This window comes from Acomys minous (assembly GCF_964271855.1).
Source record: "Acomys minous genome assembly, chromosome: 10".
Classification (NCBI taxonomy): domain Eukaryota; kingdom Metazoa; phylum Chordata; class Mammalia; order Rodentia; family Muridae; genus Acomys; species Acomys minous.
Genome location: NC_140491.1, coordinates 101449649 through 101464248, shown reverse-complemented (window position 1 = coordinate 101464248; position 14600 = coordinate 101449649). Strand labels below are relative to the sequence as shown.

The following is a 14600-nucleotide window of genomic DNA, read 5'->3' as shown; positions in this document are numbered from 1 at the left end:
GCTTAAGGCCTTTCTTCTTGGAAAGAAGAATAACAAAAAAATCAATATTTCTTTCCATCTCAAGATTCTCCATTGCCTAACACAATATGACTCGTAGGTAACCAAGTGTGATGCTCTGGCCACTCTGCATAGAATCCTGTGGACCAAAGTACAGGTATTTTGAGAATGTTCTGTTTGCAAAAACGCCATTTTGCTACGTCTCCACGTGCCATCTTCAGTTGGCAGAGAAGCTTTACTCCCACTCTCCCTCCCACCAAGACATCTCTCCATCAGGCCCTGGCAACTCTGCTAACCTCAGAATCAAGTGTTGCCCCTTCTCCAAACCCTAAGAACACGATGCTCTCTAAGCAAGCTAAAAAGACCCATCTGCCAACTTGAAGGAGTAAAAAGGTTTAAAGCCAGAAATCTTTATGAACAGTCACAGATGTTCTATCCTGGCTGTTCTTGGCTTTATTTCACCTCAAGAGTAACCTTGAGAGAAGCCATTTTGCCAGAGGCCTTTATATCAAAGCCTATTGATTTGAGATGATGGACATAATGTTGTTTATGCAGTCTACCCTTTACCAAATGGTTCTACAGGCAGGGAGTAGACTGATCATGTTATTTAAATTCAATATCAATCTTAAGCTTTTGAGTTAAGTTATTTTGTGATTTCCACAGGAGGAAATGGTACCTTTGAGAATTAAAGTAATTTGGCAACATTGTCAACTAGTAAATGGTAGGATAGGATTTAATGCCCATTCTTTCTGATACCAGATTACATGCTCTCAGTTATTACACATTATAGAGCCTCTAAAATGAACCTTGCACTTAACACGGTGCTGCAGTACTCATGAGACACATGCTGAAGATATTCTGACCTGTAATTCTCTTGTTCTTCTGTAGTCAGTGTCCAGAGGGATACAAATGTGTGAAGGCAGGCAGAAACCCTGATTATGGCTACACAAGCTTTGACACTTTCAGCTGGGCCTTCTTGGCCTTGTTTCGGCTAATGACTCAGGACTACTGGGAGAACCTTTACCAACAGGTGAATGTCATGGTGTACATTGGTTCCTGCCTTATGGGCTGTTGTAGTTGCTGTGGTTTAACCTTATTTCACGTTCTTTTTCTTCACATGCCTGTAAGACTGCGTGTGTGAGTGACTGAGTGTATATAAAAGTACTATTTGTAAGAAGTTAAAAAGTAATAGAAATAACTTGGGGGTAGAAGTGAGCTGTTAGAATACTGTACTTCTGGGCTCCCATGATCCCCTTGCTTCCCCCTCCAGCATATCCTGGGCCATAGTCATGGACCGCCATAGCAGTCCCCAGCTTCATAAATATAGAAAAAGAGGTCATGTTAACTCACAATTAAAGACATGTAAATAAAAACATGGACACAACTGTTACAAAGGGAAGTCTAAAGATGGCCATATTTATGTTGAGAAATGGAGACTAGGCTCTCTCACACAGTGGCAGTAACCTTTGTAGTAAGTTAATGAAAATCAAGATAAATGTTTTTATCCACCTAATAATTCTACTCTTAGGAATTTTTTTTCAAGAGACAAACAATAATAATAACAGTGAGAGAACAGGGAATTGAGTAGCTAAACCTGAGAGATTTCAGATGTAGCTACTTTACATGGATACCTCTGCACTATTTTTAGTTAATTTAAAAATGCACTGCATGGCAGAAGATAAACTGCATTTAAAAATAGTGAATGTTTATGGTAGATGAAGATAAATATCTACAAGGTCAACAGATAAATTTCTTCAGTAGGGGAATCTGCCTACCTCAAGGTTTGAAACTAATAATTTATGCTTTGAAAAAGAAAAGACTCAGATTTTAACAACAAAAAGGACCTGTTTCAAAAAGTTAGCAGTAACCTTAATAATGTGGAAAATGAAGGATTGTTATAGTGTTACTAACGAAAAGTCAAACTTTAGTGCCAGTCTATTACATTACTATATCTTTTATACTAAAAGTTTTGTTTAATACTGATTTTCTTCAAAGATATTTTTTTCATTTATGTTTCCATAACATAAAATTATACAACAATGTTTGATTTACCTGTTCTTTATATACTAGCCACAATGAAAGATTTAGTAAAATTCTTGTGTTGCTAAAATAACAATTTCCCTTTCCCTCCCCCTAGACTCTGCGTGCTGCTGGCAAAACTTACATGATTTTCTTTGTTGTGGTGATTTTCCTGGGCTCCTTTTACCTGATAAACTTGATCCTGGCTGTGGTGGCCATGGCATATGAGGAACAGAACCAGGCCAACATCGAAGAGGCTAAACAGAAAGAGGCAGAGTTTCAGCAGATGTTAGACAGACTCAAAAAAGAGCAGGAAGAAGCTGAGGTAATGTTTTTATTACAAATATCAGGGTGCCGGGTTGGGGGTTGACAAAGGTCCTTTCCTTGTATCTTCTCCTACTCTCTGTAGACTACACTTGATCTTGGCCAAAGGGCCAAGAAGCAGTTCCTGTTTTCTATATAAATCACATCCTTTGGTCCTAGTGTGCTAGAAGGAATGAGCTCTAAACAGAGCCAGAACTGACGCCCCACATAGCAACCTCCCAGTTTCTTAACAGATGTTTTGAGATGTGGTTTATAAGTTTATCACCGAGAATGCTTTAGCATGCCAATGTACAGGGATATAAGAATTGTGCATACATTTTCAGCTATAGTAGCTTTTTCTGGCAACTTCATGCACAGTACATGCTGATTATTGCCACAGGAATGCTCTCTTCCCTCCCACCCCTATTTTCCTATAATCCCTCCCCTAAAAGACCCTTTCCCATAGCCATGCCTTTTTTTTTCCCCCAGCCCACTAGTAGATTTTCTACTATTCACTTGAGCCTGATGAGCTCATAAGTGGGTACAAGACTGAAGACAATGTCTGCTTCTCCCTCCCAGAGAATCCATCAGTAGCTCATACCTCAGCAGGGAAGATGGGGACACAGGAGCCCTCCCTACATATGAATGAACGCTGACCGGTCCAGTCAGTGTGTGCCCCCTCTGCTGGCAGCCTCTGCAGCCATGATAACGTGATTGCGTCGGTTGGGCATTCTTACGGGCACAAGATTTCATAGCTCTTAACCCTGCTTTCTGAGCTCTTATACTCTTCCTGTCCCCACTTTGCATTGTTTCTAGAGCCTTGGAGAGAGAGACATGAGCATCCTCTAGCGGACTGAGCACTCAGCAGTCGCTCTCAGTGTCTAGAGTGGCCATGCATCTCTTCATTCACCACCTTTCACTGCCAGGAGAAGTTTCTCTTGTTAACACATAACTATGGAGAAGGCAGTTTGTTTGTCATGTGTCAGTTTACCTAATTAGCATTAGTAAGTTCCCAGGGAGGGCTTAAGACCTCCTCCTCGGTCCTGGGGTTTTAAAAGTTGATAGTACCAGGCAGAGATTCCATCTTGTGAAGTGGCCCTCATGATCATAAGAACATGTTACTATAATGTTAGAGTTAGTCTACAGGGTAGAGAGAAAAATGTTTGCCAACTTTTGTTACTGTTATAAATCTTCAAATTAATCCAGGCACACACTGGTTGAGACTACCTATGAGCAAGACACAGGTGCCTAGTAACCCTCTCCAAAAGCATACTTCTGTACAAATTCTGGGAAGCCATATACAGAGACAAATAATCTCAAATATTCAGCAAAAACTTTGAACCTGGTCAGATGACTTGACCAGTTAATCTCTTAAATGATTTTCAAAATCACCCAGGGCAATAGTCTGTGATGTGGAGAGACACTGATGCATAAACATATGAAGTGCAGCATTTTCATAATATTAAAATTCAGAAATGTGATGCACTTTCAAGCAGTCCAAAAGCATGAAATAGGATTATGATGTCTTTGTGTCTTGACATTTTATCCATCCATAAAATTATGTGTTTTCCGAAAATTCTGTCATGAAGGAAAATTTGCTAAAACACACACATACACATACACACACACACACACACACACACACACACACACACACACACACACCAAAACAGTGAGTTAAATGATAGGATACAATCCCAATTTAAATATTACACAAATACATGAATGAACTGGAGAGGTATTTGCCTTACTCCTCTCTTGGTGGGTAAGATTGCAAGTACTGTTGTACTTTTCTTTTACATCTTATTTGTCAATCTTTTGCTTTTTTTGTTTTTTTTTTTTCTGGTTTTCTTAATTTTTCTTTAGTCCCAAGAATTTCATGCACATATACAATGAATTATGATCATTCATATTCATTTATTCTCCCTCCCCCCCTAGATCTTTCCCAGCCTACCTCTACCAATTTCATGATCCTTTTTCTGATATTGCACTAAGTCTAATTAGTGCTGCCCATAGGAGCGTGATTATGGGGCCATCCCCTGCACCATGGGAAGACAACCGATGGGTGGCCACACACAAAGAACAACAATGTCCCTCCCCCAGCTGCCATCAAATGCCAGTTGCTCCCAAGTAAAGGGCGGGGCTCAGAGACCACCTTCCCCATCTCTGCCTGATTTTGTTTGTCTTGATCTTGGACAGCTCTTGTGCACATAACCTCGGCTGCTGTGAGTTCTTGAGTGTGACAACCACTTCTTGCCCAGAACTCAACATTTCATAGCTCCCCATACTCTGGCTCTTACAATTTTTTTCTACCTTCTTTTCTTTGATGTTCCCTGAGCCTGGTTATGTGGGGGAGGGGGTTGATAGATGTCCCATTTAGGACTGAGTTTCTTATTCTTATCATTTAAACCAATTATGCATGTCTACATTGACTGTTTTTCCACTGCAAAAAAAAAAAAAAAAGAGCTTCTAGGCACAAGGCTGAGGCAGCCCCAGTCCCTGGGGAATAAACATAAATATTTGTGTTTGGAAAGCAACATTATATAATTTAGAAAAATAACTAAAGAATTCATAAACTCTAGGGTAGACCCTAATGCTGTTATTTTATTTGTTTGTTTGTTTGCTTGTTTACTTATTTTTATGTTTTGGTTTTTCAAAACAGAGTTTCTCTGGATAGCCTTGGCTGTCCTGGACTCTCTTTGTAAACCAGTCTGGCTTTGAACTCACATCAATCCACCTGCCTCTGCCTCCCGAGTGCTAGGATTAAAGGCATGTGCCACCATGCCTGGCTTGTTATTTTATTTTTAAAGAACATTCTTTCCCACTGAGGTGACACAGGTACCTACTATGTGAGGAGTAACTCAGTTTTGAGGTTTCACAAATATCTTCATGTAATCATTGGCCTTACAATTTTTCTTGACATTTTATTTCCTTAGTAACTTATTTACATTTTCAGATCTGCAGTTCTCATTATACTGTTGGGTTCCTGATTCTACTGGTTGCACTTAGTTTCTTACCTAATACACAAACCTAGACTTTATGTGAATTTTATATCGAAAAGTGCCTGTAAAACTTTAACACATAATACTTCCATTTGCTTAACTCTAAGGAAGCTCACAAGATGTAAGAATAGAGTCGCAAAGATACTGATATTATGTTATAATGTGCGAGAAGACAATATGCTTTTTATACTTGCTGGTCATGCAACACAACATTCATCACTTCCTATATATGTAACTGCACTCACAAGGTGGGTACTGTGGCTTGTTTTGTCAGAATTTGGTAATTTCTTAAATGCTTGGATTACCTTGGACCAACAGGCGATCGCTGCAGCTGCGGTTGAGTACACGAGTATTGGGAGGAGCAGGATTATCGGTCTCTCAGAGAGTACGTCAGAAACCTCCAGACTGAGCTCAAAGAGTGCCAAGGAGAGAAGAAACCGAAGAAAGAAAAAGAACCAGAAGAAGATCTCCAGTGGCGAGGAAAAGGGTGACAATGAGAAACTGTCCAAGTCAGAATCAGACGAAAGCATCCGAAGGAAAAGCTTCCATCTCGGCGTGGAAGGACACCACAGAGGCCGGGAGAAGAGACTGTCCACCCCCAACCAGGTACTGTGAGCCCCACCGAGCGGGCCTCCACAGCCAAAGGGATTGCAAGGTTTAACTCTGAGGTCAGGGCCCAGGAGAGAGGGGAGCTTCACGACATGCTTTACCTAAAGGAGGAAAGAAAAGGAGGGAGGGATGGAAGGAGAGAGGCAGGTAGGCAGGCAGGCGGACAGGGAGGTAAGCAGGCAGGCCGTTTCTAAGACTGGTGCTTCTACCTTCTTCAGTCCAGTAGGGCAGCGTGTACCACACAGCAATCAATTTGGAATTTTGCCCGTACCTTTGACATCCTCCTCCCCAAGCACAGAAGCTGCTGATTGGTTAATATACGCATTCCTCTCCTACGGAATTTCTCCCTCCGTGTTTTGTGTTTCACACTGAACCCTCCACAGGAAGAGCCAGGTCTTCCTGTAAGCCATGGCTCCAGAGCTGCTAAATGTTTACATGTTGCACACCCCCACTTCAGCTGTCCTCAAGACAGAAATGTGCAGATGGGTCACATTCTGAATAAACACTGAAGGCCAAGAGTCACATCACATCGTATGCCGATCCCAAATCATCTGTGCCCTCGCTTTCTCAGCTTCCTCTACCTCCCTGGACTCTGTTTCCCTAACTGTGATGTTTGCTATTACCGGAAGCTCCTGCTCCTTCCTTGCCTATATTGCTTAGTATACTTTCCCCCTGTTTATTTCTTTTTTTCCGAAAGACTGGACTCAAACTCTATATTGTCAAGAATTACATTGAACTCCCTCCTTCTACCTCTCCAGTGATGGGATTATAGGTATTTGTCACCATGCCCGATTTATACAGTTCTGGAAGTTGAACTGAGGGCCTTATGACTACTAGGCAAGCACACTAACATCTTAGCTATGCCCCCAGCCCAGTCCACTTCTCGCTGATTGCTCGTGTCACAGCTGCACCCTTTCTTCCCAACTCAGCTCAAGCACCCACCTCCTTAATCCTACAAGTGGTCCTCCTCTTCTGCATCCTCCCGACATGGTCTTCCCTGCATCTCCCCGCCTTGCTGCCATTGTTGGCCTTGCCATAGTTTCAAGTTCCCAGCCTCTCTGAGTTAGGTGTGCTAACTACCAGATAAGCACAGAGGTATATGACAGACTCCATCCTTGTCTGCAAACACTGCACTATCTGAAAGGGAATCAGAGCTTGACTCCATATGATCCTAACACAAGGAAAGTCAAGAGGGAGTCCAGGCTTGTTCTAAGGCACAGTTTGTGTCACATTACTTTTTTAATTGTTCCCAGGGCCTGCCTGCCACTTGTCCTTTATATAGCAAGCACTTATGTTTACTGAATTTAATACTTCTACTTCATTTTATGAAAACAGTTTGTCCTGGAGAGGAGTTGTATGATGGCGACAGTTTTCCCTTGTTCCCTTGGGAGCAACCACCCCCAGCCCCACCAGTACCACACCCCTCCCTGAAAATGTATTAGTTCCTGTCCCTTAGTTTCACTGGCTATCACAGCCTTTAAAGCACATCCAACTGGCCTCCAGCCTGTAAACTGGTGGGTTCCAGACCTTACCATGGAAGGAAACAACTGATCTCTAAGCTCATGCCATAACATGAGTCCACCCACCCAACAGTAAATGAAATTTTTAAATGTATATTTTATTTATTATAATTTATTCACATGACATCCTAATTATTATCCTGTCCCTCTTATCTTCCCATTCCCACCCTCCCTTCTTCTTCTGCCTATTCCCCTCCCCTCGATCTCTGATAGGGAGGGGCCCTTCTATGCCAACTGTATGGCTATAGCCTATTAAGTCTCATCAAGATAGCCTGCATCCCTTCTTCTGTGTGTGTGCTAGGGCATCTTGCCAAGGTGCAGTGACAAAATTGTGGGCACCACAGTGCATGTCAGAGGTACAAGAGCAGCCCCCCCCCCCAGTATCTGACCCAATCCTCCACTGGACAGAGTCTCTCAGAAGATATCCCAAACACCTATGGACATTTGATTTTTGACAAAGAAGCCAAAACTGTACAATGGAAAAAAGACAGCATCTTCAACAATTAGTGCAAGTCTAACTGGATGTCTTCATGTAGAAAAATGCAAATAGATACATATTTATCACCTTGCACAAAACTAAAGTCCAAGTAAAGACCTCAACGTAAAACTAGGCACACCAAATCTGTTAGAAGAAAAAGAGAGAAAGAGCCTAGAATTCATTGACATAGAAGACAACTTCCTGAATAGAACACCAATAGCTCAGGCTCTAAGATAAACAATTAATAAATGAGACTTCATGATATTGAAAGATTCTGTAAGGCAAAGGACACTGTCAACAGAACAAAGTGACAGCCTACAGGTTGGTAAATGATCTTCACCAACCCTACATGTGACAAAGGGCTATTATTTAAAATATATAAAGATCTCAAGAAATTAAACACCTCCAAACCGAATAATCCAATTTTTTAAAATGGGGTACAGAGCTAAACAGTAAATGAAAATTTAAAGTTTCGATTTCTTGTGGATCTTAGAAACTAATCATTTAAAAGGCTCAATGATAAGTTTTAGTATTGGGACTGGACAGATCCTTCTCCTGCTTCTGGGGTTGGATTCTTTCAAGCTATTATAGCCTTTATTTGTTAGAATTGATCTTTCATAAAAGTAAGTGTTGCCTTTATCTCCCTGGTGTAATTGTCTCCAAGGCTTGATGCCTCTGTGTACTAACCTAGGCCTAGTCCTGGGAGCTTCTATACCTAGGTATAGATCTAATCTATACCTAGAATGCTTCCAGCCTCTGGGACTTACTGCGGAATAAACTTACCCTTTCTTGTTCTTTCTGAGCTCTTGCTGGCTCTTCCAGCTCAGCTGTTCTGGCTCGAACTCATCACCAGAATGACTGATTCAAACGGGCTTCTTTCATCTTCTGACTTAATTGCTCTGCTTGGCCTCAGACTAACTTTGGCAATATGTTCTAGTCTTCTGGCTCCTTCTCGTTCTCTGGCTGGTCCTGTCTTCACCTGTGTCTAGCTTGCTCTCCCTGCAAACTCTGTCTCTGTAAAACTCTCTTGGTAAAAACGGCCTCCTCTCTGCCTCTGGGCTGCTCTCCTTCAGTAGAGTCTCTTCTCCCTCTCTGTTATCATGTGAGTTGGATGTCTCCTAACGCTGATTCATTCTGTCAGTTTCTTCTCTGATTTGTCACTTTGTCTGCCCCTCAACTAGACATCACTTTCAAACATCAGCGCTTTCCTTCTACAAATTTTACCTTCACTGTTTGAGATTAAAGGTGTGCCCTAAGGGTGTGTCTGCATTCCAGGCAGATCACACAGACCTGGAAAGTCTTTGGATGTGATCAGAGGAGCTATGTTGCTGGACTGGTGGCTCACGCCTTTAATCCCAGCACTCGGGAGGCAATGTGAGTTCGAGGCCAGCCTGGTCTACAAAAGTGAGTCCAGGACAGCCTAGGATACATAGAGAAACCCTGTCTCAAAAAAACCAAGAAATAATAATAATAAAAATAAAATAAAATTCCTCTACACTTGTTGTTGTTGAATTGCTTTTCTTTTAAATATGTCTCTTTTAAGAAAACACAGGATCATTGGTCACAGGCTAAAGATTTAATGGTTATGTCATGAAGTCTGATCCTATTTGTAGGAGCTCCAGCAGACACTTTTTGTCTTCTGTTTTTTTCCGTAGTCACCACTGAGCATTCGAGGCTCCTTGTTTTCTGCCAGACGCAGCAGCAGAACGAGTCTCTTCAGTTTTAAAGGGCGAGGAAGAGATCTGGGATCTGAGACTGAATTCGCTGATGACGAACATAGCATTTTTGGAGACAACGAAAGCAGAAGGGGTTCACTCTTTGTGCCCCACCGACCCCGGGAGCGGCGCAGCAGTAACATCAGCCAGGCCAGTAGGTCCCCACCAATGCTGCCGGTGAACGGGAAGATGCACAGTGCTGTGGACTGCAATGGCGTGGTGTCGCTTGTTGATGGACCCTCAACCCTTATGCTCCCCAATGGACAGCTTCTTCCAGAGGTGATAATAGATAAGGCAACTTCCGATGACAGCGTAAGGATGTTTTCCATAGCTCAGGCATGGCTGAGGTCTTCCTCATGCATCAGTCAGTCTGTCTGCTAGGGAGCCTGCTCTCTGGCCTGCGAATGGCGCTGCATTTGGTGATGCCTTCTCTGGGAAAACACAGCTTTAATCGATAGCTCTATCCTCATGTTAGGTGTTGTAATCACCTAATTCAAAGAAATGTTGTGGGACTTGAGAGAAGTGTTGGGGAATAAGGGCTGTAACACACAGCACCTAAGTCAGGCAGCTCACAAAAACAAGCACTGTTAACTCAAGCTCCAAGAGATGTGGCTCTCTCTTCTGGCTTCAGTGGATACTGCACACACATGGGCATAACAACACACAAAAATATTCACAATTAAAATTTAAAAATATATCTCAACTACACAAAGATATTTTATATCTAATACTAGTAAAAGGAAATGTTTATATTTATGTTATAATTTGCAGGGTTTTCTAAAAATCATCTCTTTTAGAAAACATTTATAAAATGTGTACATGGCATCGATCATGCAAAGGATTAGAATTTCATTTTTCTAAGGGCATGTGGTTCTTAATAACACAATTAAAATGAAATCTCCTTCAGGAACATGTGCAGTGAGAACTACAGTACTGACAACTGCCACACACACTACTACATCACATTCCAAGCAAAATATTTAGGTCCTGGTGGACAGGATGATCTTAGTTGATAAGATTTAAACTTTTCAACAGGTTTCAGATGAGAATATGTGTATATTTGCCTCATAGTTATATGTGTGAGGAGTTATTTTCTGTTGCCTCTATAAAATGATGTGAATTTCCTAAATATTTATGTAAGTTATTCTAAAACTTGAGACATAGTTTTTTTTTGTTTTTTTGTTTTTTGTTTTTTTTGTGGTCTACTGGTTATTTATTTAAAATGTCAGGAAAAGTAGACCTGGAGGCAAAAGCAAAAGTTTGATTCATTTTAAGACAATTCATATTTCTGTTGACACTGGGATATAAAATATGGCAGAATCTTCAAATAACACTGAGTAGTGTTGGAAAAAGAAACATGCCTACTGCATATTGCGTAGGCAGCAGACCTTTTTAGTAGGCAGGCCCTACTTCTGTCAAGAAATGCAGATCCCTTGCCATGTACTTGCGTTTATTTCGGGTTACTCAATATATGCTTATTCCAAGGGACTCTCGCTAGGCTTGCTTCCAAAAGCAGTAATAACAGCAAACACATTCTCAAACTTTGCACCATCTGTATGAGATCATATATCACCGTCCCTCCAAACAGGAGGCATAAAACCAGAGTGTGAACATGTAACCATAGTTCAAAAGCAGCTCTGACATTTCCACAAAGGCACTGAGTCCTCTTAGCCCCCATCCCCACTGCCTCTCCAAGGGGCTCTAGGCTTCAAATCTTGTACGTAATTTAGAATTTCTGTACTTATTTCTCTAAACAAATGAAGTGTACCACTTCGATTTAAAGTATATTTTGTATAGTCTTTTAATACAAAAAATATCTAAAGTACAAATATATACACTGAAACAAATAAACATAAAAATTTAAATATAGCAATTCTCACATAACAATTCCCATTACCTCTGAATCACTCAAAGCTTAGTCAATGTCTCATTAGGCTTGAAAATCAGACTCTTCTTGTTGCTGGAGTTTCTAGAAGACATGGTTCACCCACCTAGCATGTTAGGCTGCATTACCAAACATCAGCAAGGGCTGTCCTTAACCCAGCAAGTTTCCAACATATGTTATGCACCTATATGTTTGTACTGGCGAATGGTGTAGCAGTTCAAGTGAGAATAAAGTTCCATCAAAGTCATGGCCACACACACATTTCAGTTTGGGGAAAAAAAAAGTGCATGTGCTGCGGGGGATAGGGAGGGGGCCTGCAACTTGCAACCTCTCGGCTTGCATGATACAATGGTAGCCTTTCTGTTGCTGCTTTTCTTTGTCTTTCAATGCTGTTTGCAATATGCAAAATGTAATTTTGGACCCTCAGCCTTTATGCTCCCCAATTGACAGCTTCTTTGTATTTGTCATATTTGAAGCTTATTTCAATTTTTCCAGTTAACATTTTATCCAAGAGTTTACATTTTATCAGAGGAAAAAAATTAAAGCCATAAAACTAAAAAGCTAAAATCATAAAACCTAAAGAATAACAGATGTGATCATTATAAAAGTCTGGTATAATGCAGTTTACATGTACACATCTGTTATTGAATGGCAAATAACAAAGACTGTATACTACACACATGCCCATATGGGAAAGAGAATTTGTATAGTCAAATTCTTTTTGATTTATAACAAAAAAGTAAATTAGAGTATAGCAGAGAAAACATGTCACATGGCCATACACATATATACAAATGTGTTATATGTATACATGTCTGTATTTTGATATGTATACATTTATAATTATATACAACTTTGCAACTGTATATGTACATATTTCATGTGAACTATTAATATGTGTGTGCATAGGTAAAGTATCTACTAACTATCCCATAGCACATACATGTGAGTACATGACAGCTGTAGAGTTGTATAATTGTTTATGTATATTATGTGTTGAGGGTATGTACTTCAAAAGATCAATATAGGTTTTTTTTTCTAAGAAGTTAAATTGGCTTGAAATGCTTGAAAATGCATTTTTGCCTAAAGATGAATATGCTTGACATGCCTCAGTCCATATTCCTGCACGTCAATGACTTTCAGAGCTACACCGTGGTCACCTCTTTGAGATGGAGCCTATACTCTCCATGCTGCTACAGTCTGCATCAGTCTTAAATATCCTTTGCAAACTGAGCCACCTAGCCCTACAGACCCATCGTGTCACAAAGTATTTTTTTCAACTTAAGAAAAACGTATCTTAAGGTAGTTTTCATTAATGATGGTATCACAATAGACAATTGTGAAAATAACAATTACAGAAAATAGAGTGTTTGGCTCTACCACTTTATACACACAGCTCTGCAGCTCTTGTCTAGTTGTTTTTGTGTATGGCTTGTCCTTGGAAATGTTTGATTTAGTTGTGGATGCAGAGAGACCACAACGGTGCTATGATGATAAAAATCAGCTATTTTGTTTCATAACTCTGAAACAAGAAGAGGAGGCAAATCTTCTGTTGTGTGCATTTTACCCATTAGGAAGACACTGAGAAACTTTCCCCTTGGTTAAAACGAGTAAGGAGCAGAGTGACCATTTGAATCTATCTAACCTCTACTCTCAATTACTACACAGGCAGGATTTTATTTCTACCTATGTTATATTAGAATTTTGTTCTTGAGATTGGAATTAGTTGCCTTTTTTTTTTTAATCCCCTTAGGGCACGACTAATCAAATGCGCAAAAAAAGATTGTCTAGTTCTTACTTTTTGTCTGAGGACATGCTGAATGACCCGCAGCTCAGGCAAAGGGCGATGAGCAGAGCCAGCATTCTAACCAACACTGTGGAAGGTATGTGATGATAATTCTAGCTTATGGCTTCTTAAATAAAGTTAAAATAAACTGTGGTCACCTTGAAAGGGATATGTGAAATTATTTAGAAGACTTCAAAGCACATTAAAAGTGAAAATGAACAGGTAAAAAGAAATGTTGATTTTACAAAAGAAAAGATTAATGTCCCATTTTACTCCATTAAACGTCACCAACATGTATGCATATATAAGTGTAGAATGCATATGTTAAATGAGTAAAAAGATCCTACTTTGAAGGCATATATGCCACAAAACTTGAAAAATCTAAGGTAAATGGACAAATATTTTAATAAAATAATGGTAACTTTTACAAAAAAGTTTTATTAATAGTAATGATAACCATGTGTTGTGGGGTATGTGTACACATATGTATGTGTGCATTTGTGGGGTTAACATTGAAAGCTTTTCTTTTGTTGTTCCCTGTGTAATTTGGGGGATACAGAATCTCTCACTAAGCCTAGAGATCACTGACTCAATCAGACTAGCTGGCCACCGAGCCTAATGCTTCTCCTGTCTCCACCTCCCTATGCTGTGATTACAAGCATGAACCATAGTGCATTTTTACCTACATTCAAGGGATCATAAATCTGGTTCTCATTGCATGGATCATCTGAACCATCTCCTCAGCCCCATGCTAGTCAGCATTTTCTGAGAGGTGCTTATAAGTCTGCATTTGGTCATTGATGTCACTGTCTTTCTCTGCTTTGTCTCACCATTAAATAAGTGGTACAGGAATCTTAAATAATCTGCTGAGCTTTCAAAGAAATAGTCCTTTTATACAAAACTCAGACCATAAAGTTTGCTTGAACACTAGATTTTATTGCTGATTTCTACTTGGTAGCAGATAAATGATACCAGTGAATGATTTTATGTTTACTGTTGTTTTTTTTTTTCAGAACTTGAAGAGTCTAGACAAAAATGTCCACCATGGTGGTACAGATTTGCTCACACATTTTTAATCTGGAATTGCTCTCCATATTGGATAAAATTCAAAAAGTTCATCTACTTTATTGTAATGGACCCTTTTGTAGATCTTGCAATTACTATTTGCATTGTTTTAAACACATTATTTATGGCTATGGAGCATCACCCAATGACTAATGAATTCAGAAATGTCCTTGCAGTGGGTAACCTGGTGAGTTCTCTATAGGGACCTGTATCCCCTCGAT

General features: G+C 40.1%; 1 protein-coding gene and 1 long non-coding RNA gene across 3 annotated transcripts in view; one reads left to right on the top strand and one right to left on the bottom strand.

Annotated features, from left to right (window-relative positions):
- Nucleotides 1-14600, bottom strand: part of LOC311606770 — a 122102-nt gene that overhangs the window by 11962 nt on the left and 95540 nt on the right. For both annotated transcript variants that reach the window (XR_014782433.1, XR_014782434.1), the window contains exon 3: nt 2162-2273. This is a non-coding gene — a long non-coding RNA (uncharacterized lncRNA). The remainder of the gene's footprint in view (nt 1-2161; nt 2274-14600) is intronic.
- The window catches only part of SCN9A (sodium voltage-gated channel alpha subunit 9), an 88498-nt gene that overhangs the window by 14942 nt on the left and 58956 nt on the right, over nt 1-14600 (top strand). The window contains exons 8-13 of the mRNA XM_084798168.1: nt 886-1027; nt 2135-2341; nt 5640-5927; nt 9584-9955; nt 13282-13411; nt 14328-14566. Coding sequence (XP_084654294.1) covers nt 886-1027; nt 2135-2341; nt 5640-5927; nt 9584-9955; nt 13282-13411; nt 14328-14566 — 1378 coding nt within the window. The remainder of the gene's footprint in view (nt 1-885; nt 1028-2134; nt 2342-5639; nt 5928-9583; nt 9956-13281; nt 13412-14327; nt 14567-14600) is intronic.